A 27,967-nucleotide genomic window follows, 5' to 3' on the forward strand; every position below is an offset into this window, starting at 1 on the left:
CCTTAACAAATTTTTTTTCTTCAGACTAACATCTCAACCCTCTAGCTCTTCACATCTAATGAACTAATACTTAAGTTCATTAGACAACGACTAGTATTCGTAGGTTTATTCCAGGACTTAGTCCTTGTATGTATCCTTAAGATATGTCTACTTAACATTTTATAATCAAACATTTATTTTCTGTATTATTGCATTTATTCACTATTAATTTATTCATTTTTACAAATCATCTGATATTATATTGAAGTCATTTCCATCTGCTGGATCTCAGTGCATCAATGTCTTTAGAGGAATTTATTTTTAGCTCCTGACAAGATAAAACAAAGACCTTCGGTTTCAGTTTGTTTTATTATATAGATATATACAGGGATATGTACAAAGTACAGTATATAAATCTGCAAGGGCTTCTGCATTTGCAACACAGCATGCAAACTGAAATTAACTGTTGTTATTGTGAAAGACTCTGAATCAAATCTTCACAGACCCAATAGAAATGACTGACATGAATGATAAATTAAAAGTCCTCATAACATCATTTTCATCAAAATCCTAGTTATTAGAGTTTCATCAGTGTCTGCTAGTTTTGAAAAATGTAGTCCCTAAAATATGTGGACAACGTGAAAGGTTTTTGTTGTCTTATGTGAAGACAGCACAGGACATGTGAGTGTTATATAGTGCAATGTACAGGTAATAATATGAACACAACACACATGTAATGCACATTCACAATATCAACAGTCCACAAACAGGTCACGAGAGCAGCAGTTTGTCAATTTAAGTTGAAAGGTCATACAATTAATTAACATACAATTTAATTAAGCTTTTTGATTATGGCCAAATGTTGTCATAAGTAAACTGTCAATACAGCTATGCTCTGGGAAATATTCATATTTGGTTAAAATTGTCCACATTGACAATCCATTACATCAGAGTTTAGCCAAATTACATTGTCAAGCACATGGGCGTTCACTTTTGATTCAGTTCACTCGACATTGCTGTAAGCACTAAGTGGGGGTGTCCTTCTACAGGACCTTGTTGAAACCTTATACAATAAACCAATCCTCTGATTGGCAATGGTGTCTGGTGTCCTATATATGTGGGTGCTCAGTCACCATTTCTTAAGAATTTTCTTCCTTTAATACTACAATGTTCGTCTTGGAACCATTTCTGCTTCGCCGTTGATATACGCTTACAGCGGACAGAACTACTAATCACCTGTGCTCAGCACCTGCACAGAGAGGCTTTCAGCACCTCTGTGTGTTCCAGTGAAGAGATCACCACATTGCCATCGAAGATGCTCTCGGTGAACGGGTTCTTCGGTTCAGATAATCAACATTGATGGAATACGGCACTTCAGCAAAACTCCTACCTGCTTCCCACAGTGCTCCGGCTGTAGTTACTGTATCCTTATATATATATATAAAATATTAACTAAAGAGCTTGCAAGATACGTGTCTTTTTAAAGATGTCGTTCCGCAAGTGTTGCCTATGTGAACTGCACATCCCACTGCCTGATGAGCACGAGAGCCAAGTTCACTGCCTGGGCCGCACTCACACACAAGCAGCTCTCATGGAGACACTCTGCCCTTAATGCGAGGGCATGAATCTCCAGACGTTGCGCTCTAGGATTGACCTTATTCTGAGGGAAGATCCAGACATGCGTGAGGCAGAGAAAGCCACCCTCCTCGACATCCCAGTGTCGCCCGGCGGTCTCTTTGGCAAAGCCGTGGAAGGCTTTTTAGAGTACTTCATCACGGTGCAAAAGCAGTCTCAAGTGATTAAACACTTTCTGCCAAAGAGAAGTAGCACTTCCTCTTTCTCGGCACGCTCCGGTTTAATTCCGGTCAGCGCCTGACAAAGAATCCATCTCTTACTGTCCCAGTGCGGCTGGAAGTTACTACAGAGCCGTCTGTGAAGCCATGCAAACCATGGCCCAAGAGTAAGCACCCGCCCTCTCAGTACGAAAAACACGCAGATGGAAAAACCCCGGCCAGGCAGCACAAACATTCCAGACATGCCCAGCCCTGTGAAGAGCCCAGAACTCACTGAAGGCTCGATTCGAGGCACATGTTTCTCCCCTCTTCCCCAATACTGTTCATCAGAAATGGAACATTGTTAAAAATGTTGCTTCTGTGTGTATTAGTCAAACAAAGATTTTTCTCACAAAAGAGAAAAAGCACCCATTGTACAAACACAGGACACTTACACATTCTCAGAAAAAGTGCCCACTACCATACACACCACACATTATGCTCAACTGCTTCCCTATTGTGAGCGGTGCTCTATGTACTATAGCAAGCAAATCAATAACCCGCTGTCCCACTGCAAATACAGGTGGCGAGCCCTCACTGGTGTGTCACACTGGGTGTTAAAAATGATCAAGCATGGTTATATGATTCATTTTGTAAGCCCGCCACCACACTTTGTTGCGCGCAGAATTTCACAGTCTCCTCGGAAGAAAACGCGATGGAGATGGTCCCAGACTATGACACACACAGCGGGGCTTACAGCCGTTGTTTTCTCATTCCAAAGAAAATGGCAGGCTACAGCCCACTCTAGATCTGAGATGCTTGTATTGCATTGACTGCAAAGTGGCCATTCAAAATGTTAACTCAGAAACCGATCTTATCGCACATCCGTCCTCAGGACTGGTTTTCGTCAATAGATCTGAAGGATGCGTACTTTCATGTACCAATTGCACCCAGTCACATGCGGTTTTTGAGTTTTGTGTTCGAGGGAACTGCGTATTAATTCAAAGTCCTCTCTTTCGGATGTTCACGAAATGTACCAATGCGGCACTTGCCCCGTTGAAAATTAATGGCGGCCGTGTTTTGAATTACCTTGACGATTGGTTATTACTAGCCCAATCAGAGGCACTACTGAGCGAACAGAGACTTGCTGCTTTGCATCTGAAAAATCTGGGTCTGAATGCCAACTGGACGAAAAGCACACTTTTTCCCAGTCAGCAAATCTCTTTTTTATGAGTTTGTCTCAACTCACAAACGAGCATGTACAGTCTATTGTTCAGTGTCTGTCTCAGTTAAAACTGAGGAAAACATTGCCACTGAAGTTATTTCAGAGAATACTGGGTTTTATGGTGGCAGCATCCACCGTCATACTGTTAGGTCTGGTAAACACGAGACCCCTCCAGTGGCTCAATCGACACATTCAACATTGCACCTGTAGCCTTGGGTGCATGACCATCATGGTGATTCGCTGCTGTGTGGCTGCTCTAGCACCATGGACTGCGCCAACCATACACCAACAGGGTGTTATGCTGGGTCATATTTTCAGAAGACCACAGATGCATCCAACACAGGTTGGGGTGCGATGGACGCCCAACTTTCAGCACCTGGGGCGGGGCTCAGACACCATTGCCAATCGGAGGATTGGCATGATTATATAAGGATTTCAACAAGGTTGTATAGGACACTTCCCATATTGCTTACAGCAATGTCTCGTTCCCTTCATCTCAGGGAAGTGAGTTTACATGTGTAACCAGAGATGTTTTTGTGACAAGACCTCCAATTGCAATGCAAATGTTTTTTTTAATATAACATTCTGCAGCCTGAACTGAAGTATGCAAAAAAAATTGTGTAAGAAATGAAATGACGTGCTTTTTAGCCTTCCAACTGAATACAGATCGCACACACTTCTTGTTTTAGAATTCCTGGAGTTGATTTAAATCTCTTGGAGTACGGTTTAAAATAGCAGCCCAAAAATAGCCTAAAACTTTTAGCGCTGTTTCATATTTTCATGCCCAAAATTTTCCATGTTTTCCATCTTTCCTATTTGATTTAAACTATCCCAATGTGCTCCCAGTATGTAATCTTTGGTTCTCCAGACCCCATACGCCATAAAGACAGAGTTTAAGAGACCACTTACTGTGGAACACAAAGATACAAAGTCATGTAGAGCAACACAATGGCTGTAAATCATATGCATGTGATCATAAGCAAAATAGTTTTTGTGGTAATCAATATTATGCCACAAATGCTGTTGATTCAGCTTAACTTGTATTGAAATCAGAATATTCCTTTAAGAAGTGTCTCAGAAGATGAATGGAGAGGCAAAACAGCAGTACAAAACAGACAGTAATTATATCCCAACAGCATGTTGCCAGAGGGAACAATTGTCAACATTGTCCCAGGCCTGGTGGGGACTGGGACCTACCCATAATTTCTTTTCCTTGAGCCCCAGGAATTTAAGTGACATCCCAGTGAAATGATTGGTGGACGAGGAGAAACACAGCATTGGCATGTGCAACTGTAGAGGGCGTGGCAAGGCGGGGAAATCACAGTCTTGTGTATTAATATAACTAATGCAATATACACATATATCTGTATACAGGTATGTACAAAACAATCTAGGTGTTTCTGTTTCCTTCATAAATCACAACTTTCAGCAGAGCAGATGGAGAGAAGATAAAAGTAGACAGGTTGTTGTATTAGTAGAGAAGAAAGTGTAAATGCAACAGAGAAACAAGGCAGAAGAGACTAGAACTTTGGTAGGGTCAGGGAATCATGGGCACACATTCTATTTCCTGAATTGAAAGAAGCGGACTCATTGAAAGACCCGCTTCTTCAGGATCCACAGTGGAGAACTGGATTATGAGACACAAATCTTCACTGGAGCAGAGACTTCAGTCTTTTTCGACCTCCTTGCAAATGTATTTACAAGTTTCAATAGCAGTAGTGTTCTCCATGACTTGCAGTTTGTCTCAGTCTTCCTCACTCAGTTCGATTCATATTTAACTATAGATTTTTATTAAAAAAAAATATACAGCCCACAGACTCCCCAGAGCCTGTTCTCATTGGCTAGAGGAGGCATTGTGGGAGCCAGTTATGAAGTTGGGCTGAAGATGTGCAGTATAGGTGAAGTGTGTATGCGAGTATGTTTGTTTATATGTGACAGTGGGAACAAGGAAGTGACATCATGTCTCTGGAAGCTGGCTGATATCTGTGAAGTTGGTATCATTGAGGATGACCCGGATCCGCTCTAATGAGTCTGCCTGCCGGATCCGCTCCAACTGCACCTGAGAACAAGAACAATGCATCTTCAGCTATACCCTTAGGGGCCATCCACACCAGATGCAGTTTTGCTTGCTGTAAACATGCTAGTCTTTGACTGTTGCATACCGTCCAACTGATAAGTCTTGCAAATAATTTTTTAGACACTGCATCAGGCAATAAAGAAAGGCAACTTTTAAGACAATGTCACAAGATGTTTTCATGTGTGTTATGTTTCACTGCATCGAGATTGTTACCCCCTTACAATGCGTCTGCAGTGGCAAGATGTATGTGAACCCTTTGGATTTAGATGGTTTTCTGCATTACTTGGTTATAAAATGTGATCTCATCTTCATCAATCACAACTATAGACAGAGCTTGAGCTAACAACACACAAACAATTATAATCTTTCATGTCTTTATTGAACACATCCCATTAAACATTCACAGTACCTTGGAAAAAGTACGTGAAACCTTGGATTTAATAACAGGTCGATCCTTTGGCAACAATAACCATAACTAAATGTTTCCGGTAGCTGCAGATTAGATCTGCACAATGTTCAAAAGGAATTTTAGACCATTCTTCCTTACAGAACTGCTTCAGCTCAAGCCATATTCTTAGAATATCTGGTGTGAACAGCTCTCCTGAGGTCATTCCACAGCATCTCTATTAGGTTAAGGTCTAGGCTGGTCTGGTCTGGGTGAATTTTTGTTTATTGAAGCCATTCTGTAAAACTCTGACTAAACTCTGTGGCCCTCCAGGAACTGAGTTTGACACCCCTGCTGTCTTATTTTGATAAACTTGGGAAATTATTTTTCTCTTGATGATGGCAAGCGGTCCAGGCCTTGAAGCAGCCCCAAATCATGATGCTCCACCATACTTCACCATTTTAAGATGTTAAGATATGCGGTGCCCTTTTTACACCATAGTGCTGCGCGTTCTTCCTGAATAATTTAACCTTAGCGTCAGTCCGTCCACAAAACATTTTCCCACTTTCCGTTTTGGAGGTTCAAGGTGGTCTTTGACAAATTTCAGGCATGCAGCAATGTTTTTGTTGGAAAGCAGTGGCTTCCTTCGAGGTGTCCTGCCATGGACACCATGCCAGTTTAATATCTTCCATATAATAGACTCATGAACAGAAATCTTCAGCTGTCACTCTTTAGCTGGTTCTTCTTTATTCCACTGAGCATTCTGTAGTGTGCCCTTTAAGTCATCTTGGCTGGATGGCCACTTCTAGGGAGAGTAGCCACAGTACTAAATCATCTTCATTTATAGACAATTTATTTAACTGTGGACAAGAATATCGAAGCTCTTAGAGATACATTTGTAACCCTTTCTGGCAATATGCAAAGCAACAATTCTTGCCCGTAGGTGTTCTGAGATCTCTTCTTTGCGAGGCATGGTCCACGTCAGCAGATGCTTCTTGTGAACACCAAACTCAAAATGTTTGAGTGCTTCTTACAAGTCAAAGTAGCTCTAACCCACACCTCCAATCTCATTTCATTAAATGGATGGCTGGTTTCCCAACTTCTGACTCTAATTAGCTTTTGTTGACATAATTTGCCAAGGAGTTCACTGACTTTTTCCCATCTACACTGTGAATGTTTGAATGATGTATTCAACATGTACAAGAACAATACAATAATTTGTGTTATTAGTTGAAACAGATTATGTTTGTTCATTATTGTAATTTAGATGATCAATCCAGATTAAGAAAAATGTATACAAAAGCCCAGGTAATTCCAAAGGTTTACATAGTTTTTCTTGCCAATGTATACTGCAAGCGAGATACTTAAAGCATCAAAGTACAATGCTCCGTTATGATTAACAAAGCTGTCTACAAAGCAAGAATTTTAGTGTCTTGTTTTGTTGCATCCAACTGATTGCTTCCAGTGTGATAGACCATAACATCCTCTATGCAGGTACACAAACACAGACATGAATGCTTAAGTAAACTTAACGGGATATTCAATGAGAAAAAAGGTAGACCAGGACTTGATTCTATCCATCGGAAATTAATTGAATGGTGAAATTTGGGCAAGAATGGAGCAAGGCAGTTGGAAGGGAAAGAAAAGTAAAAGGGATTCATGACATCAGCCAAAAAAGGAAAGTTGTTTCAGAGGCGGAGCAAGTTATTACTAGGGCTTTTGATTTAACACAAGTTTGATTAATTATTTAAAGATAATACATTAAATTATGCAATTAATCTAGTCCTTGGACCGTAAAAAGGAATATAATGCCATTGGAGCAATTCAAGATTGTGTAACAGAAGTACCACCTTTTTTCAGCAGGAGGCAGTAAGCAAAACAGCTCTACAGGCAACGCGCAGCTGAACAGACAACAAACGACACTCAAGGCTTGCTTGACACTAGTAACAGCAGCTGGACAAGATGCAGTTCCGAATGCCAATAAAACGCTGTGTTTATGACACAATGCAACAAAACTGAGATGCTCCAAAAGCGTCTTTCTGAACTTTGATTAAAGTTTTCTGACAACCTTTTTTTTTATGTCATGCTCTGATGAACTGTGCACAATATGACCCCAAAGACCCCATTAAGTAAATAGTCAATATTGAGTTCTTGTGTTACTATAGCTGCAGCAAACATTGGTAATCTGTACTGTGAAAAAGTCTTTCTTGTCTCTCTACAAACACTCACCGAGACGGTCACGAGATTATATCAATTATTTTCCCCCACATCTTTCGTTTGTTATTAGATACCTCAGATAACCCCACCCCTAAACTGCACGTAATGACAAAACCATCTTTGATTGATCGATTTACAAGTCAGTTTGATGGCTCTTTTTGTCCAGTTTAAACTATAATAGATTCCTGACCTTTGCCATTTTAGTCAAAGATGTGGCTATGTGAGACATCAACAAAGCAAGCAATGTTGATGTCTTGTCGCTCTGCACACTTCCAGTATAGACACAGTGTAATGCTTCATTAAAACCACTTCATGCTCAGCGTGCGAAATGTGTTTACCTGAAGAGTTTGGGACAGCTTGACAAAGTCTCTCTGAACCTGTTCACTGACATCCAGCTCTGTCTGCAGCCGCTGTGCCTTATCTTTCTCTTCAAACACTTGACTCTCCAAAGCACTCTACAACACATGAACACACAACCTTTGACCTAAAAGGTTTCAGATTGCTTTATAATACTTGTTTATATGAATGAATATGAACATGCAATTAAAAGTAATAATTTTCTTTGATCCCTGGAAGTCTCCAACAGTAAAAAGCTCATGATTGTTCAGACCTTGTTGCTGAGAGCATCTTTCATCTGTTCCTCCAGACTGTTCTTTAGACCCAGTTCATTTTCCAAAGTCAGGCTTTTCTCTGCCAAGCTGCTCTCCAGCTGTTCCGAAAAAAGCAAAGGATCAGTCAACATTTCAGCCCTAAGCCAATAATAAGCCGCAGTGATTAGGCAAAGGAGTATATTGAGTATATTGACGTTTCAGATTCCAGAAAGAGTGCATTAAGGATTCTTTTAGTACTTCTGAGAAAGCATCCTCCACATAATTGATTCTGCATAATTGGTCAGAGCAGGTTGTACTATATTTGTTGTTGTTGTTGCATGCAACCAGCGAGGACATTTCACATAATGAAAACAATTGGGTTCAAGTCTTTTATTATTTTTAAAGTTCCTTAAAGGAACAGTTCACCCAAAAATGGTAATTCTCATTATATACTCACCCTTATGCCACCATCTCAAACTCGTATGACTGTCTTTCTTGAAGGATATATGGTGTCTGTTTGTCCATACAGTGCAAGTCAATGGGGTCCAAAACTTTCAAGCTTCAAAAAGGACATAAAGGTAGCATAAAGGTAATCCATACGACTCGAGTGGTTTAATCCATGTCTTCTGAAGAAATACAATTTCACCGGTTTTGGGTGAGAAACAGACCAAAATGTAAATAAATATTGTCATCTGCAGTCTCATTGTCGCAATTATGGTTTAAAGCCTGATTACACTTCTCGCTCTTTAAGCCTTTATGCTGATTAACTTTATTATATCCTTTTTGTAGCTTGAACGTTTTGGACCCAATTGACTTGCACTGCATGGACAAACAGACATAATATATCCTTCAAAATATCTTTTGTGTTCTGCAGAAGAAAGCAAGTCAAACGTGTTTGAGATGACTTACGGGTGAGTAAATTCTAATTAAAAAAAATATTAGGTTAACTAATTCTAAAACACAAACCAGTTCCTGATTCCCAATGCTAGATGTTATTAGTTGAACTTGTGCCCTACCTGTTCTTTTTCACTCTTCACTCTTTCCAGTTCCATTTTCAAGCTGGAAAAAGACGCTACAGGACAGGAGGAAACAAATGCTGTGTCACATCACATGGATTAGTCAGATACATGTACTCAATGCATGGGCGGAAGAGCCAAGAACAAGGCGAGCATTCTCCTGAGTAACAAGAGGATTCATTTGTTCAAAGATTTGTGCGTTAGTGCTGACTGAGTCAGAATGATCATAGAAAAACTGTGACTTGACACTGAATTCATTAAGACTGTTGTGCATTACAATAAAAGGGTGTGTGTGTGTGTGAGGGTGCAATTGGCATGAATACTTAAGTCAAAACAACTGAACAGCATCTCTTGACCCAAATCTTGGTCAACTGAATCTACAAAAGTCACGTAAATAGCACTTCTAAGCAATATTAAGGTTGCCACAAAGCAGCGTTGGGAAGTTAACTAAAAGTACAGTGTAGCGATGCCACTATATTATTCCAGTAGCATGACAGCAGTTACAAGTAACAAGCAACTTTTTCCAACATATGTTTGCGCACACAGCTTTCCAAAGGATCAAGCCAAGGTACAAAATTCACCATTTTCATAGACTGTGATGATGCATTTCGTTTTTTAATAGTGGCGATATATTTTTTTTGTTGGATAGCAAAAATGTATTGGTAGGAAAAAATTATATTTGTCATGGTCTCCCATTCACCACTATCGAAGTTTACCCAGCAATCGTTTACTTCCGCTTTCCAAAACCCAGAAGTGTGAAAAGGGTCCATTATTTTGACAAATTTTGCATAAAAATAAATCCTATTATTGTATATTTAAAGGTGCAGAAATTGTAGGTTGTTGGGCTGGCCAGTTTAACAGTGGTTTAACATAGATAAAGTGAATAGTATGTGGCTAGACATCCTTGTAGCTTTCCCAACGCTGACATTGAGCTTGCACAAAACATTTCATATGTGGGTTGAAGTTGATGAAAATGGACATTTAAAGGGAATAACACATATGCAGAATTTCTCTTTACAGATCTTGACCCAAGGTCACGTATAGTTATATTAGTACACAGTTAAATGAAGTAGTACATGGTGACGTGGATGTGATAGAAGAGCAGGCACACACTGTGCTGATGGGTTTAGGGTGCGAGTTATTGGTGGTGCCACTATAGACAGACACAACCTAGACAAACACTACAGTCAGGCAGGATTCATACCTTCCAGGATGTCTGTACACAAGTCACCAATGCAGGAGTGGAGGAAAAAGAGACAGTTTTGAAATGCCATTCATGAGAGGAAGTAGATAAATGGGCTGCGATATGTATTCCACTGGGTTTCATAACCTCCTTAAATGAGTTTTATCAGTTTTCATGTAAGTTAAATACAAAAAAGGGTGAAAGCGTAATTCCTTTTAAAGAAAAGTTGCGATTTCATTGCATTTGCTAAACCTCTAAAGATTCACATTTTAAAGCCTCAATGTAATACCAGTACAAACATTCTCTGCAGCTGAGAGAAGCTTTTTATCATTCAAGTGAAAAGTAAGCAGTATAACCACAATCTTATATCATGTATGAGTAGATATACATCACAGACTCAGTATACATCATCAGTACATAGTTAATCAACCCAAAATGTTTTATTTTTTACATGATAATGAAATAATGCATATATTTGAGATAATCCAATGAATGAATGTTTGCTTTGAAGCAATTCATATGCTAGTTGAATCCTAAATGCTGACATACTAAATTTACTTTTAACAGATGTAAGCATTTAAAATTTAGTCTGTATATATTGCGCTGCAGATATACGATGGTATAAATGGTATTTACTAGCTGGCACATTTTTACTCTTGCATGGTATATATCTTTATACAGCACTCACCAATCTCTTCTCTACAGCCCTCAATCTCCACCTGTAGTGTGTCCTCCAGGTTCTCTTTCAGACACTGCTCTGCCTGAATCTGCTCCTTCAGGAACAATATTTCTGCCTTCAGCTTCTCCTCCAGATGCTCTGATGCCGTCCTGACTGAAACTATGTCCTCCCTGTACTGCAACACCAGCTGCTGGAGTTCCTGTATGGAAAACAAGTTATAAAACCATTAGTTCCAGTCCTCGAATTTGATTGGCCGAGCTGTGTTTTTCAGTTGCCTCCGCGTCTGAGACTGTCAATCCGTGCATCTTATCACGTGGCTTGAGCATGTTACCGCAGAGATATAGCACGTGTGGAGGCCCATGCTATTCTCCAAGGCATCGAGTGAGAACCACATTATAGCGACTACAAGGAGGTTACCCCATGTGACTCTACCCTCCCTAGCAACCGGACCAATTTGGTTGCTCAAAAGACCTGGCTGGAGTCACTCAGCACACCCTGGATTTGAACTCACTACTCCAGGGATGGTTGTCAGCATCAATATTCGCTGAGCTACCCAGGCCCCCGCAAGACTGAAACGTTGTATTAATTAATTAAATTGTTTATTCGCAAGCAACAGCTGTGTGCAGGATTTTGTTTCTTGTTTACTTATATTTATTGATTTGAAATACTTTCTTACTAACTGCACACAAATCAGATTGACTGTATCAGAGTGTACATTAGCAAAAGCATTGTTTAGCATGTTAACAATGATCATATCAGACTGGATGTTGTAGTACCTGTACAGTGGTTGGCATGTGAAAGTCCTCTTGCTGCTGCAGTGCCACGTGAAGTCTGTGTTTACCCTGAAGACTATCATTATCTCTCTGCAAACGGTTCAGCTCTTCAGTCACCTGCTCTCTGGACTGCAGCAACACAGCCTGGATACACACACCACTCAATGTATAAGGCAAAAATGTTTTCTAAAGAAATGTTATAAAGTAGGGCTTTCAAAGAACTTGGCAGATGAAAGCAATAACAGGAGATTTGGGTAAAAACTGTAAGAACTCTTTCCAGAGCATTTTATTCTAGGGATCTTGTCACACCAGTTTGAACTTTATCACTTAAATGGTTCAACTTCAGATTTCAAACAGATGTGCTTCAAGCCAGCATGGAGACTGAATTTCTTCCTGCTAAGTCTCAGTGCCAACTTCTTGTATTTTATGGTCTGATTAGTAAAAAGATTTGAAGTAGCAATTCAAAATGGGACCGATCTAAACAAATATGCTTGCCAAATGTTTTTCAAAAGAAAACAAAGCTATAAGTCAAGATTCTGGATTTTGTTGTATATGATTGTGTGTGTTTAAAGGGATAGTTCACCCAAAAATGAAAATTATCTCATCATTTACTCAAAGTCATACACATCTGGGATGGCATGAGGGTCTGTCTTCAGCAGAACACAAATGAAGATTTTTAGAAGAATATTTCAGCTCTGTATGTGTATACAGTGCAAGTGAATAGTGGCCAGACCTTTGTTGCTCCAAAAATCACATAAAGGAAACATAAGTAATCCATATGACTCCAGTGGTTTAATCCATGACTTCAGAAGTAATATAATAGGTGTGGGTGAGAAACAGAACAACAGTAAAAAAAGTATTTTTTACTCTAAATTTCCAATTTCACTTTCAGATGTTAAAGTAAATCTAAACAGGCACCACATGTGACATTCAGGTGTAAAAGTGAAAGGTAATGTGGAGATTTAGAGTTAAAAAAATATTTTATTATTTTTTACTGTTGTTGAAATTGTGTTTATCAACCACTCCTATAATTTTGCTTCAGAAGACATTGATTACCACTGGAGTCATATGGATTACTTCTATGTTTCCTTTATGGGATTTTTCGAGCTTGAAATGTCTGATCCCCATTCACTTGCATTGTATGAACCTACAGAGCTGAAATATTCATTTGTATTCAGCAGAAGAAAGAAAGTCATATACATCTGGGATGGCATGAGCAAATGATGAGAGAATTTTCATTTTTGGGTGAACTATCCCTTTAAGTGTGTTTGGTCATACCATCTGGTCATGGGTGTTCCTCTTGGCCTGGCTGAAAGCCTGCTGAATAGCACCGACCAGAGATTCAGACTCCTGAACTTTCTGCTGCAACTCTGTGATCTGGAAAATCAGACAAAATTAATATTACTGAATATGTTTGACTAGGACAACTAGTAACATTAAGAGCGGTCAATGCATACTTTGCATTTAAACACCTTGGCTCTGTTCTAAAGCCTTGCGAGTTGCCTATGTATGCATCATTGGCACAAGTGATTTATGTGAAGTTTGTTCCAAACTTTAGGCCTTAAAATTAGGCATTAAAATGATGCTGCCTAAAAAGGTACATTGCTTTGGACAAAAGCAGGGCAAAAATAAGGCAGCATCAGATGCATCCTTTGAGGGTAAGGCAATCCAAGAGTGATCCGAGAGTTTTCATTTATAAAAATCAATACAAAATTGGTCCATCAAATAAAAACAAACTACTTCATTGTATTATTAAATTACACACTTTACTTTTAAATTATTTGTATGTGTTGTGCATAAGTGTATACACTTTCTAGCTTAACAACATACTCACATCAAACTGTGAGCTAGTCTTTCATGGGCTTTTTCTGTTGTGCGTGTTAGTGACTGAATTGAAATTGTTGATATGGGCAGCTCTTTTAAAAGTGACTTACAGGTGAAACTCGAAAAATTAGAATATCGTGCAAAAGTTAATTAATTTCAGTAATTCAACTTAAAAGGTGAAACTAATATATTATATAGACTCATTACAAGCAAAGTAAGATATTTCAAGCCTTTATTTGATATAATTTTGATGATTATGGCTTACAGCTTATGAAAACCCCAAATTCAGAATCTCAGAAAATTAGAATATTACATGACATCAATAAAAAAAAAGGATTTTAAATACAGAAATGTCAGCCCTCTGAAAAGTATAATCATGCATTATGTACTCAGTACTTGGTTTGGGCCCCTTTTGCATTAATTACTGCCTCAATGCGGCATGGCATGGATGCTATCAGCCTGTGGCACTGCTGAGGTGTTATGGAAGACCAAGATGCTTCAATAGCGGCCTTTAGCTCTTCTGCATTGTTTGGCCTCATGTCTCTCATCTTTCTCTTGGCAATGCCCCATAGATTCTCTATGGGGTTCAGGTCAGGCGAGTTTGCTGGCCAATCAAGCACAGTAATACCATGGTCATTGAACCAGGTTTTGGTACTTTTGGCAGTGTGGGCAGGTGCCAAGGTCTGCTGGAAAATGAAGTCAGCATCTCCATAAAGCTTGTCTGCTGAAGGAAGCATGAAGTGCTCCAAAATGTCCCGGTAGACGGCTGCGTTGACTCTGGACTTAATAAAGCACAGTGGACCAACACCAGCCGATGACATGGCTCCCCAAACCAACACAGACTGTGGAAACTTCACACTGGACTTCAAGCATCTTGGATTGTGTGCCTCTCCATTCTTCCTCCAGACTCTGGGACCTTGGTTTCCAAATGAGATGCAAAATTTGCTCTCATCAGAAAAGAGGACTTTGGACCACTGAGCAACAGACCAGTTCTTTTTTTCTTTAGCCCAGGTAAGACGTTTGACATTTGAAGCCCATGTCCAGGACCCGTCTGTGTGTGGTGGCTCATGATGCAGTAACTCCAGCCTCAGTCCACTCCTTGTGAAGCTCCCCACACATTTGAATGGCCTTTTCCTGACAATCCTCTCCAGGCTACGGTCATCCCTGCTGCTTGTGCACCTTTTTCTTCCACACTTTTCCCTTCCACTTAACTTTCTATTAATGTGCTTTGATACAGCACTTTGAGAACATCCAACTTCTTTTGCAATTACCTTTTGAGGCTTTCCCTCCTTGTGGAGGGTGTCAATGATGGTTTTCTGCACAACTGTCAGGTCAGCAGTCTTCCCCATGATTGTGAATTCAACTGAACCAGACTGAGAGACCATTTAAAGGTTCAGGAACCCTTTGCAGGTGTTTAGCTGATTAGAGTGTGACACTTTGAGCCTACAATACTGAACCTTTTCACAATATTCTAATTTTCTGAGATTCTGAATTTGGGGTTTTCATAAGCTGTAAGCCATCATCATCAAAATTATATCAAATAAAGGCTTGAAATATCTTACTTTGCTTGTAATGAGTCTATATATATATATTAGTTTCACCTTTTAAGTTGAATTACTGAAATTAATGAACTTTTGCACTATATTCTAATTTTTCGAGTTTCACCTGTATATGAGGTTCCATTCAAGTTAGGATGCTGCCTTGGAAGGTAGCTGCCTAAATAGACTATAGATGACAAGACAACTCACTAGGCTTTGGAAAATAGCCATTGTTTGTTCTTTCTCCAAGATCTTATGTAAACAGAATCTGTCTTCGAGGATGAAACATTGTAAAGATGCAATATTGGCTGCGCTTCACAAAATCTGTCATAGAGAACGGCTGTACCTTCAAGGTGGTTTCCTCATTGGCCTGTTTGACAGAGTCCTCAAACTCCTGCTTTTCGTTCATTGTCCTCTCCAGCTGATCATTTGCTTGTCGCAACATCACCTGCAGTTTCTTTACCTACAGCCATCAAAGGAGCAGTAAAGTTAGTTGTTGTCATAATTATGATCCAGGCAATGTCCAACAGAGTATCAGCCATTTTGAATCAAGAACACATTATGTATTATTAGAGAATGTACTTTTGAAAGAATCAAAGCTAGGTTCATTGGTCTGAGCACGTTTTATTAGGTGCCATGTATCGTCTTGATTTTATCGGTATAGTAGACACACCTGGTCTCGAGTCTCGGCCTCCTGTCCCTGAATGACCTGCAGCTGTTTCTCATAATTAGAGCACATATCACATCTCCGACCCAGCTTTTTTCCAGCATTCTTCATCTGAGGAGAAACCACAAAAAGTGTTATGAAAGCTATGAAGACACATAAGCCACGTGTGAGAAATCCCCACACTGATGATTCAAATGGGAAAAGAGATGAATCTGAATACAATGGTCAGAATGTAATACTAGTTTACTACGTACTGTGTAGTATATACTGTACAATCCACATAGTATGTGAAACTACTACAGTTTCAAACAGTCAACACACTGGACCAGGCAGGTGCATGACATTCAGCCTCCTAAAATGAAAAACTACTGTTTTCTATTAAAATAGGCACACTAGGGCTGGGCGATAAAACGATATCGATATTTATCAAGATAAAGAAAATCCACGATAAGCTTTTGAGGAATTTTAGATATTTACTGCGTGTCGCTAAAACACAAGCAGTTCGGCTTTCTCAGGCTGCGTTTCCACTGGGGCGGACGAAATCCGCTCAAAGGTGCTCACAGCGCTAGGAGAAAGCTTCTCTACACCACTGCCAATCCTACGATCCACCTTGCGAGCATGGCGCTGGGCTTTCATAGGAATTAATTGAAAACGCTCTCAGCTTTGCTCACAACACGCCAGTGGTAACGTAGTTTCAGACTGGATGAACTTGCTAATGCTAGCTGCCTTGCTAACAATTAGGTTTCGTCAGACACCGGATTGATTCCATCCACACCGCAAGACTGTTGCGCCCTCTCATCGTCTCTAGAGAAGAGCGCGACAGAACAACAACAACAGTGATGTGGACAACAGCTCTGATCTTTCTGTAGTTATTGTTATATTGTTCTCTAGCACCAAACATGCATCATTTATGCCCTGTCCCGCTCCGCATGCGTTACCTCTTTTCCCTGCATGTGTGTAGACATGAAGCACCGTGGTTTCAAAGCATCTTTTAGACCATAACGTTTTTCCCTTCTAAACGTATTTTTATTAATCAGCATGTTACGAGCCTTTAATAATAAACAAATCGATTTCTGTTCTAATTTTGTGAAAATAAATTAGATGTCTGGAATGGATAAGGAAAGACTAAAATGACTTGTTGGTAGACTAGTCTCTCACTTTAATGAAAATATACAAATGTTTTTTACATTTAAAAAAAAAAGTTTTGTACGTTTTCTCTCGGGACACCCCTGAACCCACATTCAGCATCATTCCACAGTCACAAGGGCTTCTATGCCCCATAGTGGGTATCTGAATCTAAAGAAATATAAAAAAATATTTTCAGAAACAGATTTCTTTTAACATTAATTTTCAATTGATAAACTATAAAATATTTTTTTATTTTGGTAAAAGATCCCGCAGACCCCACTGCTTTGGCCAAACTCTGTGCAGTTTTGTAGAAACTATTTTGACAGTTTAGAATTAATTTTTTGTTGTTTTCTTCCATCAACATTGAAATAAAAAAAGAATGTAAGAAGCAATGTGTAAATGTAAATCTTGATAAATATTGATATCAAACAATATGAAAAAGTTTATTGTGATAAAAATGTTGGCCATATCGCTGAGCTCTAACGCACACCACCGCCATTTGGCATCTATTGCCGGTGCCCAGTTATGACATTGAGGGTCATTTATAATTCTGCCACGCCACTAAGCGAAACTCACATTGTTTTACATTAAATTGTGATTTTCTTATCTGGTGTGCAACCCCCTTAACACTTAAACTCATTAACTCTTCTTAAATCTTAATACACAACAAATGTATTTGACAAATCTACTTAATCTGGTTCAGCAGTCCAGACCACTTACAGAATGAAGACAGTTGAGTCAACAAATAAAGGCCATTTCCATATTTGTTACCCCAAAATACATTTTAATAATAGATTAAGAGATTCAAAGCATCGTTCTGACCTCTTGCTGCAGCAGATTCCACTCGCTCTCGCTGACCAATCGATAGCCGGACGGAGGCAGGTAAGCCGTGTCAGCCGTATGAGAGATGCTGGACAAGAGTGATGCTGTCTCCTCCTGCTCTGGGGTCATGGCCTTAATGGCCTTCTCCTGGTCCTTGGTGAGGAGAAAATGTCCTGGTTGCAGGGAAGATATGGAGTAGGTGTCCATGCTGTCAAAGCCCCCACAGTCCGCCCCCACGAGAGGACCAAAGTCTGACTCGTCCAGCTGACTGGCTGATTTTGCCTTGTTGATGTGTCCGCCCAGACCGTGAGGCTGTAGAGTACCTCCTGAAGACCCAAGGCTGTCTGTGGACTGCACCCTCCGAAGGCCGTCCTTATACAGGTCAGAGCTATCTGGGCGGCCCGGGGTGTCTGCATCCAGAGAGTGCAAGGAACTGTGGATACTGTGGCTGAGATGGGACTGCAGACATAGAGTGAAATACGAAACAAAAAAATGCCTCAAATCAGAGTATGCTGTAAGATATTTTAAGAAGTTTCAAGAGTGTTTCAAAAAATGTCTAATGCCCCCCACAGAGTGCTTGTATTGTTCAATGTCATTGAAAGGTTTCACTATACATAACTTATCTCTCAGTGTCATAAATTCAAAGCAATGTGTGAATTTCCATTTTGCCAAAAGGACTGACAGACAGAAAGCAATACATTTAATGTTGTCATTGCCATAAAACTTACAATAATTGATAGAGCAAACATGCGTGCATGTCAACCAAACGAAAGGGGACAACAAACATTTTGATACATTTTCGTAGTTGGATCAGAAATACGTAACACAGCAGCAATACTGGCACAACCAATGGAAGACAGGTGAGTGTTTTGGAAACCTGATTGAAAGATTCTAATTTGGATGGATGGATGGATGGATGGATGGATGGATGGATGGATGGATGGATGGATGGATGGATGGATGGATGGATGGATGGATGGATGGATGGATGGATGGATGGATGGATGGATGGATGGATGGATGGATGGATGGATGGATGGATGGATGGATGGATGGATGGATGGATGGATGGATGGATGGATGGATGGATTTCAGTTGTAACTTAAATGAGTGTGATACTAATACCTCTTCTATGGAGAGCCCGAGCAGTGAGTCCTCCACTGCCTCAGCCTGGTCTGTTCCCTCGTCCTCACTAGCCTCTTTAGCCTGACTCAAGATCTCCTTCTCATCCTCCTCCTAAACACATATACAATGCTGGCATCAATGTAAACATTACATCAAGTCCAATTTTGTAACATTAGTAAACCTGATGAAGTACCTGGTCCCTCTTTTTTATTTCCTCCACCTGTCGCAGCTGTTCAGAGGACAGCACGCTCTCAATGCACTGCATGTCTCGCATCAGCAGCCGCTGTGACTCCAGGAACTGATCGTTGGCACGCTGCCATGTGTGTTTCAGTTGATTGTGCTGCTGTCTCTCCAATTCCAGCATGTGAACCACTGAAAAAAGGCCAAACAATTCAAACTGCTGGTCAAACAACTGACATCAACTGATATTACACTTGAATGCAAACTCATTAGACCTGTAAACAAATACACAGCAAGTTCCATAGAAGACAACCCACATAAAATGATCAACCAAAGCAAGCTCTATGAAGTTAAACAGTTAGCAAAATTCTCAGAAATGTTTGCATCACAAAGCAATATTTTGGTGACACACCATCATGGAGCTCTTTCCGAAGTTTTTCAGCGTCCTCTTGAAGGACAGCTTTCTGGGTGTTCAGGACGGCAACATACATCTCCAAGTCTGTTCGGCATGATTTCTCTGCCTCTAGGACGTGATTGAGCTCCTTCACCTGAAAAATATCAAACATGTTCCCCAAATATGATTCTCTAAAATAAAAAACACAAAGTTTCAAGAGTAAAAACACCCATAAACAGAGGCTTTCATACAAACTTTATACTTTGCTACCTTTACAATGCTGATTCAAAATGAACATGTTACATTTTAAAGTAAACATTGGCAGACTCATCTACAGAAACCAACCTTTCAACTTTATGGCAGAGATAGCCACAGGTTCATTGACATGCACAAACCATTATCCTTTACTTTTACAATAGACTTACCGGTAAGTCACATTTAATTGAAGTGAAATACAGCAGAGTGGATTTAAACATGGTAAAGATATGTTAAATGGAGCTGAGGGTATGGTACTCTTTTTGGTAGGTAAACGCATAATCAAATTATAAAACATATTTAATATACAAACACGGAAGGGGCATGTGTAGGGGCAGATTCTGTGGGGTTATTACAGATTGTAATTAGAGGTTGAGCAAAATATCAGTTTTACCAATTCATTGTAAAACATAGTTTGTAAAACATAGTTTTTCTATGCCTAAAAATCCTTCATCTGGTGAATATACTGTATAGGCTATAAAATGCATAATTTGGTGAATATTTACGAATAAAGCATTTTAACGGATCCAACTCTCCATTACCATAACTGTTTATTGACTAATTTACGATTATTAATGCAAAATGTTATAAAAACAAAAAAAGAAATATGAAGCATAGACATTATAGAATGTTTATTTATATAACCTTTATTGATTGTTAAGTTCATGCTGAGTGCTTCTCATTTCCTAAATTGTGCATTCCCGTTTCCTCGCTCCTCCGTCCTCGAGCCTGTGACACCGATGAAAGTCCGCCATCAAGGACGTATCAATTCTCTAAATGCACCACATGGAGGTGAGGACAGAGGAAGCTTACAGAGGATGCTTGAGCGAGGGAGCACAGATGCATCCTATGAGCTGCAGCTGCCCAAAAATGTGCTCTGAAGTCACGCTGGAGTGAGCAGAATTATCCATTTTACAAATACATCTTGCTTCGATTCCTCCGTCCTCAGTCAAAATCAACAGGTGCTTATTATTTCTTAAATTGTTCATCCTCCTTTCCTTTCCTTTCCTTTCCTTTCCTTTCCTTTCCTTTCCTTTCCTTTCCTAAGAGGGTGGAGCAAAGAAACGAGGAAAGGAAGCAAGAAAAGGAAACGAGGATGCACAAATTACCCGTTGATTTTGACTGACAGTGTTTATAGAGAAAAGAAAAAAAATATAGCACACCGGAAAAAAGACGAGCGATTGCTGATAATGTGCCCGTGACAGTAAGGAAAGACTAAGAAAAATGTAAATGATAAATATCAATGATTCATTTGTCCAGGTGTTAATTTGACTATTAATGGGTTTCTGCTAACGGCATTCAAGCAACAAAATGTGCTTGATATGTGTCATATCTAATAATAAAAGAACAGTCTGTCTCTCAGTTCTGCTTTTTGAATTGTCTAACCTTCGCTGCCTCCAGTTCCTTAACTCTGTCTTCTGAGCTTGACAGTTTGGCCTTCAGAGCTGCAATCTCACTCTCCATTGGCATTACTACTGAACGCAGCTTCTCTGCATCCTCCTGAGCCTGGATTAACACAATAAATAGAAAGTTTGTTAAAAGAACCACTACCAACATGATCGAAACACTCTATCTTTAAGGCACCTTTCAGAAAAAGATATGCATGACATCTTTCATAGATTTTGCAGCACTAAAACAAATCATAATCTCCACTAGGGCTGGGGAAAATATTATTTATGATATCATGATAATTTGGCAGAAAATATATGATTGAGCTATATATTTGAGATAACCGCAATTATTGTGCACTTCAAATTCCAATCACATTTTAATGCCCAAATTTTAAAGGGACATTTAAGCAAATATTCAGTATAGCTGCCATCAACGGCATGTTTGTGTCATTCAGTTGATCTCAGAGCAGCTCCTGTCCGGAAGAGAGCATGTAGCGCATCACAAGAGCTCTGATGTATGCGTCATCAGCTGAGGTTCGTGCCAAACCCTCGCGAAAACATAAACAAACAAATATAAACTTTGATTGTGAACACAATGCACTCAGGCTTCACTTTAAAGGATTGTGCAATGGCGTGTCCTGGTCATAACAGGTTCATATAAGCAGTAATAATGACACACATAATGACACCGAATAGGAGACGCACGCGTAATCTATTTCTGCGGAGTGATCAACTTATGACACAAAACCTCAAAGGTTTTGCTTCATGTGAATATCGGGCTTGAGGGTTTCATCAAAGAGTATTAAAATAACATGTGAATGCGGAGAAATTAGGAAAGATAGATTTTACTTAATATTTGACAAATAATTAAAAAAATACATAATTTAAGTTTTTAGAAATATTTTGATATTTAAAACATAATTTTTCATGTTATTCATAAGATTTCATAAGTTTTTAAAGGCTTAAAAGGAAATCATATACCTCTATTATTTTATTTCAATATTTGTAGTTAAATATGTAAAAATGACTTCTTAATGTGTATGAAGAACACATGCACCTTTAGAAATATGACAATATATATGATAATTAATCATCATAGCCCTAAAACATACAATTCATAGTCATAATCACAATTATATGTTTGACAATTAATCGTCAGCCAAAATTTCATAATTGTGACAGTCCTACTGAGAAAGTGATTTTTTAAAAGTATCCAACACCGTTTTTGTATTTCAGTTCAAATCATAAAGTTGGTAAGTTGATTTCATTTCTGGGATTTATTTCAAACAGTCTGTTTCAATAATTCTATTCAAAACTCTGGTTAAACGAGTGACAAAACTATTAAAAAAGCTGTCAGTGTGGCATTTTTTTTGCATATATTAAAATGTTTTAGTACAAATATAATGTAGATACATATTGTATTACAATTACTATGTATATGTTGTTATAATCGTGCCAATCAATAAAAACAACACAAGATAAAGTGGCAAAAACGGGTCAGAGAGGGCTTTTATCTAAGGGAAAAACTCAGTTACGACTATTTTGGTGCTAGAAACATTAACTAAAATTATATGCAAAAGAAAAACATAAAATAAAACCTTTAATTAGAAATTATACAACAGGGGTTGACTCATTAATATAAATGCATCTGAACTTAAGTCAGGACTTAATGTTGGTCAGAGTGGGCCAAACCTTGGACTAAGAATTGGTTGGATGCATCACAATGAAAAAAAAACATACTTTTTTCATCTCGTTCTCTAAATTCTCCTCCTCCTGTCCCTCAGAGAGACGGCGGCGGAGCTCAGCCACCTCTCGCTCCATCGCCTCACGGTACTGAGCCCACTGAGCACGCTCCTGCTCCAACTTCTGATGAAACTGCACCTTCACCTCAAGGTCCGCATCTGATAATGCAACCCAGGATAAACAATTTGCTAAAGCATAATATGGACCCTTTCCACATTTCCGGGTTTAGAACACGGAAGTAAACTTTAGTGCAAATTTCTAAAGCAGCGAATGGATAAGCAAAGCAAATATTATTTTTCCACTATTATGCTTCCACTAACCAATGACAGTTACGATAGGATAGAACAAATAGGCCTGTGATGTAGCCTACAATAAACCTAATGTATTCTAAACATGACGTGCACACAGAATAAAAGATAGTTTAACACATTAAGCATGAAATGAGTCTACCTTTCATTATAGCCTGCAGTGACACCACCTCCTCCTGCCATTGTTGTTTGACCTGGTCAATGGCCTCCTGCTTGGTGCTCTCAGAGACAGTGGCCACTGCTTTGATGGTCTCCATATCGGCTTTAGACTCGTCCAACTGGGCCTGCAACCTGCTCAGCTCTGCCTGGGCTTTCTCCAGAGAAGCGGCCTGCCTCTTCAGCTCCTCTGAGAGAACACAACCACAGATGTTGATGTGAAGTACTTGAGAGGTTCAGGTCTGAATTATTACTCTTTTCTACATTTTAGAATAATACATTTACATTTACATTTATGCATTTGGCAGATGCTTTTATCCAAAGCGACTTACAGTGCAATTATTACAGGGACAATCCCCCCCAGAGCAACCTGGAGTTAAGTGCCTTGCTCAAGGACACAATGGTGGTGGCTGTGGGGATCGAACCAGCAACCTTCTGATTACCAGTTATGTGCTTTAGTCCACTACGCCACCACCACTCCGAATAATAAGAATAATAGAAAAGTTTATGCATTATGTAGTGACAAAAAATTCAAAAGTACCTTGTATTTCAGATTTCTTTAAAGTATATAGATATACTTATTTTTATATCTATCTTATAAAGTATAAGACCTTATGATCAAACTTTTCTAACAACAACAAGTTCTTTTGCCCATTCTACCCTTTTATCCTCATTTGCAAGGGTCAAATGTGGCCTATTCTTTGGAAGTCTGAACAAAATGCCAACATATTAGTCTTCTTTTCACTACTGCAGAATAAATTGGTGTTTAGCATGTATGTATTGGTCATTGAAAATGCCAATTTATGACCTGCAAGGGATCTGTTTTTGAAACTAGGGACTCTAATGTTCTAATCATTAGACAAGATTCTTAAGTGCCAAATTAGCACATTAGAATAATTTCTTAGGCTTTAGGTGGCACAATGTATTCTCATTAGTCTGCAGTAATGATTGCTTAAAATGGAGTTTTGCCAAATTGACAAACTTATTTATTTTATTTGTAATATTACTTATTAAATATTAATATAACATTTTAGCAGAATTTTGGATCAATTTAATGTCTTAGTGATAAAACATTTTTGAACAGTAGATTATTTGCATATATTTAGTATTTGTTGACGATTGTATTCTATTGAAGCCATTCCAGGCCAGCAAAGTTTATAACCCATGTTTTGATTCAATTTAAGAATGTCAAATTAAAATTCTAAATTAGAATTTTACATTCAAATGCACATTCAAATGCTAAAACAGTGCTTTCGAATTCTAGATGTGTGCCAAACACTGACAATTAATTTTAGCCCATTCTTGTGCTAAAAAAGGCTAAATGCAGTGCAACAAATAGACTTTAACAGAACGCAGCAGTCTCAAGACATGTTTTAAAGGTTGAAGTCCTTATAAACTTGGCACAGCTAGAAAAATACAGCCGTCCTGCTTGAGATGCTGAATAAACAATGATACACAACGAAACAATCAAAGATGTTCATCTAGGGCACGTTTACATTGAAAAACAAATGGTAAACTGGATGGTTGCAAAAGTGTTCGGTGTGAACAGCCCCTTAGGTGAAGGTCTTTCGATTAAAAATCAGCTCCATTTAAAATCCGAATTTCTTGGTACTTTTTAAGGTTAAAAAAAAAATGAAATTTAGTTTCTCAAACTTGTTGACAGCCCTTAGGCAATTATAATGTGTTATGCGGTCCACCAATAATGTCCAAGGTGCATCAGGTCACAAATGTTGAAATATGAAATGCGATGTGGCTGCATTGATTGTTGTTCAGTATTCTGTATATGCGCATCCAGGCATAACAAACACAGATTATTTATTTTCACTTTAAAACCACACACCAAGCAGAAATTACTTGGCTATATATATGTAAAGGTAATGTTACTGGTCAATCAAAACATTGTGTATAACATGTCACCTTCTTTAGACAGATAGAGCTCCTTAAACTTGGCCCTCTTCTGGTTGAACTCCATCTCCAGCTGCTGTTTGAGCTTCAGGAATTCAGCTCGGTCCTGCTCCTGCACGAACTCATGCTGCTGTAGAACCCCTGACAGAAGATCACATCACATCAGCATCACACAGTCATTCACCCATATCTACACCTCATCATTGACTCCAACTCCTGAACAGCACTTCAGCTCTTTACTCATGCAGGCACAATGTGATTAAATAATGAATGAACTGAGACTGGATATTCCAACAATAAAGAGAATGAGGCAACAGAGTTTTAAGAGAGAAAAGAGTGTTGAACTTCTTTGGATTTAACATGGAGATTAATTTTAGAGATCTTTGAGTCTCAAACACTTTCACTAAGCAAACATGACTACATTATCATGCTTGTTACACGGCTACTACATTTACATTTATGCATTTGGCAGACGCTTTTATCCAAAGTGACTTACAGTGCAATTATTACAGGGACAATACCCCCGGAGCAACCTGGAGTTAAGTGCCTTGCTCAAGGGCACAATGGTGGTGGCCATGGGGTTCGAACCAGCGGCCTTCTGATTAACAGCCCTGTGCTTTAGCCACTATGCCACCACCATTTGGCTACTAACCAAATAAGTAAATAAATGGACATAAAGAATGATTTGCATTTAAATTTAAATGTTCACTACCTTCAACTGTTGACGCCACTAACATATTGGCTCTTTTACATGATGTGACGACCATCAAATAGGAATTTTCATAGAATTCCGAGTTACAACTTGTAATTACGTGTTCTACGAAGATGTGAATGCTTTTTACAAGTCAAAATCTCATAATTACGCTAATTGTGACATGACGATTCATCCCTGGGTGTGCGGTTGTTACTCAGAAATATCAGATCGGATGGCACCATTGACCAATCAGAATCGAGTATTCCAGAGAGCCATGTACAAAAAGACTGATATATCAGCAAGGCCAATTACTGCAATTTAAATAAATATTCAGCATGCTGCCTGATCTTTATTGCAGTAACACAGTTGTGTGACTTCTACCAATGTTTGTTTGAATCAGAGTCACAGAAGATGTGGACATAGCTTTAGTCTGAATAATAGCCATTATGCCAGTTGAACAATTCATTTGAACTTTTATCAATCAACCAATCATTCCAGAGGAAACACAGCATAGAGGCTAGAGCCACGACTAGCAAAGCCACATACAAAGGATCATTTATCTCTAGTCTTGGTTTTTCTGCTGATTAGGCCTAAATAGGAGTATTCCAACAAATGCACCAGTAAAATGCAGCAAAAGTCTTTGTCTGAGATGCAAAGTTCGACTAAGCCCAAAGCAACCATGAACCTTCAGGGATTCTTGACGCTGTGTTATCTGCACTAATGCTTCACCAAAAATGTAGCTCAATGGGATGTAAGCAGTGCCATAACACATGCATAGTCTGCAACCATAGACATGAAAACATGTAATTCATTTTAATGCCATAGACAAAATTAAATAAATTGAAATCCCATTTGAATCACACGTTGAAATCATGCAAGACGTTAAATATATGAAAGTGCCAAAGTGACTGTGGCCTGGCACATACAGTACACTAAAAAACAAAACGGTGAGGTCATACGTTATAAATGACATCACAGGGCTATTATACATCAATCATGGACTGGATATCTGATTTTGTTTGGGCAAAAATTGTCATGCATTACAATTGTATTTATTAAACCAAGTCTACTGCATTGTCAATGTGTTGTTATAAACGTGCAACATAATAAAATAGGCCCAATGTATGGGGAAGACCATCCTTATAAAAAAAGTACTGAGGCTGTACAATGGTGCAGAGATGGTGTTAGATGGTACAAAAGTCATGCATATGTGGCATGTGTGGTACACAAGCCAATAACAATCAAAAGAAAAGCATTTTAAGGAAGCATATGCAAGCAAAACATGCCCTCATCTGAGTAGACATTGCATGCATGTACCTGAAGACATAATAATCTTTGAATCACTTGAAATAAGATCTTGGTCACAGATCCCACAACACAAATATCCCATGTTTGGGCTAGGATAGTCTTAAAACACTTTATTACAAACGGTGCAAAAGGATTCACAAATAAACAGGCACACAATAGTATTAAGAGGCCCTCTATCTGAGGCTAACTGTCAATCCAGCTGTCATATGCCGACCACACACACTGGATGCATCATCACATTGGCCATATAAACACCAATCAAGCAGTTCCAACGGATTAACATAACCGACACTTTGTGCATTTGAAGAATTAGCAGAATCTTAACGACATAGCTTTTGCATTAAAACCTAATATAAGCGCGTGTTTTATAAACAGACATAGAGGAAGATAGATAGAGGTGTCTCGGACAGCCGGGTGACTGCTGGCTTATCCGTGGACGCACAGGCCGCAGGCCGCAGCAGTTACACTCACACAAGAACCCTCGCATGATGCAGACAGACACTTACCGTCATGCTGAGGCGGCCGGGAGGATCCCGAGGCCTGCTCGGCCATGGTTTCCCGGGCAGAGTTTAGAAAAGCGTCTCTCTGTAGGTAACCGAGGAGCACCCTGCAGAACTGCTTACTACAGACTGA

General features: G+C 39.1%; 1 protein-coding gene across 1 annotated transcript; it reads right to left on the minus strand.

The window, feature by feature from the left end:
• Positions 1-329: 329 nt before the first annotated feature.
• Positions 330-27,967, minus strand: LOC127643041 (rab GTPase-binding effector protein 1-like). The gene is made up of 18 exons (XM_052125573.1): positions 27,841-27,967; positions 25,345-25,473; positions 23,414-23,617; positions 22,961-23,121; positions 21,216-21,335; positions 19,593-19,728; positions 19,194-19,372; positions 19,001-19,111; positions 17,876-18,334; positions 15,932-16,036; positions 15,605-15,721; positions 13,175-13,273; positions 11,900-12,040; positions 11,133-11,322; positions 9,262-9,317; positions 8,266-8,364; positions 7,994-8,110; positions 330-5,035 (listed from the first exon to the last, which is right to left on the minus strand). Exons 1-18 carry the CDS (start codon positions 27,884-27,886, stop codon positions 4,934-4,936), a joined length of 2,571 nt encoding a protein of 856 aa, XP_051981533.1. The 5' UTR covers positions 27,887-27,967; the 3' UTR covers positions 330-4,933.

This window comes from Xyrauchen texanus, chromosome 4 (genome assembly GCF_025860055.1).
Source record: "Xyrauchen texanus isolate HMW12.3.18 chromosome 4, RBS_HiC_50CHRs, whole genome shotgun sequence".
Classification (NCBI taxonomy): Eukaryota; Metazoa; Chordata; class Actinopteri; order Cypriniformes; family Catostomidae; genus Xyrauchen; species Xyrauchen texanus.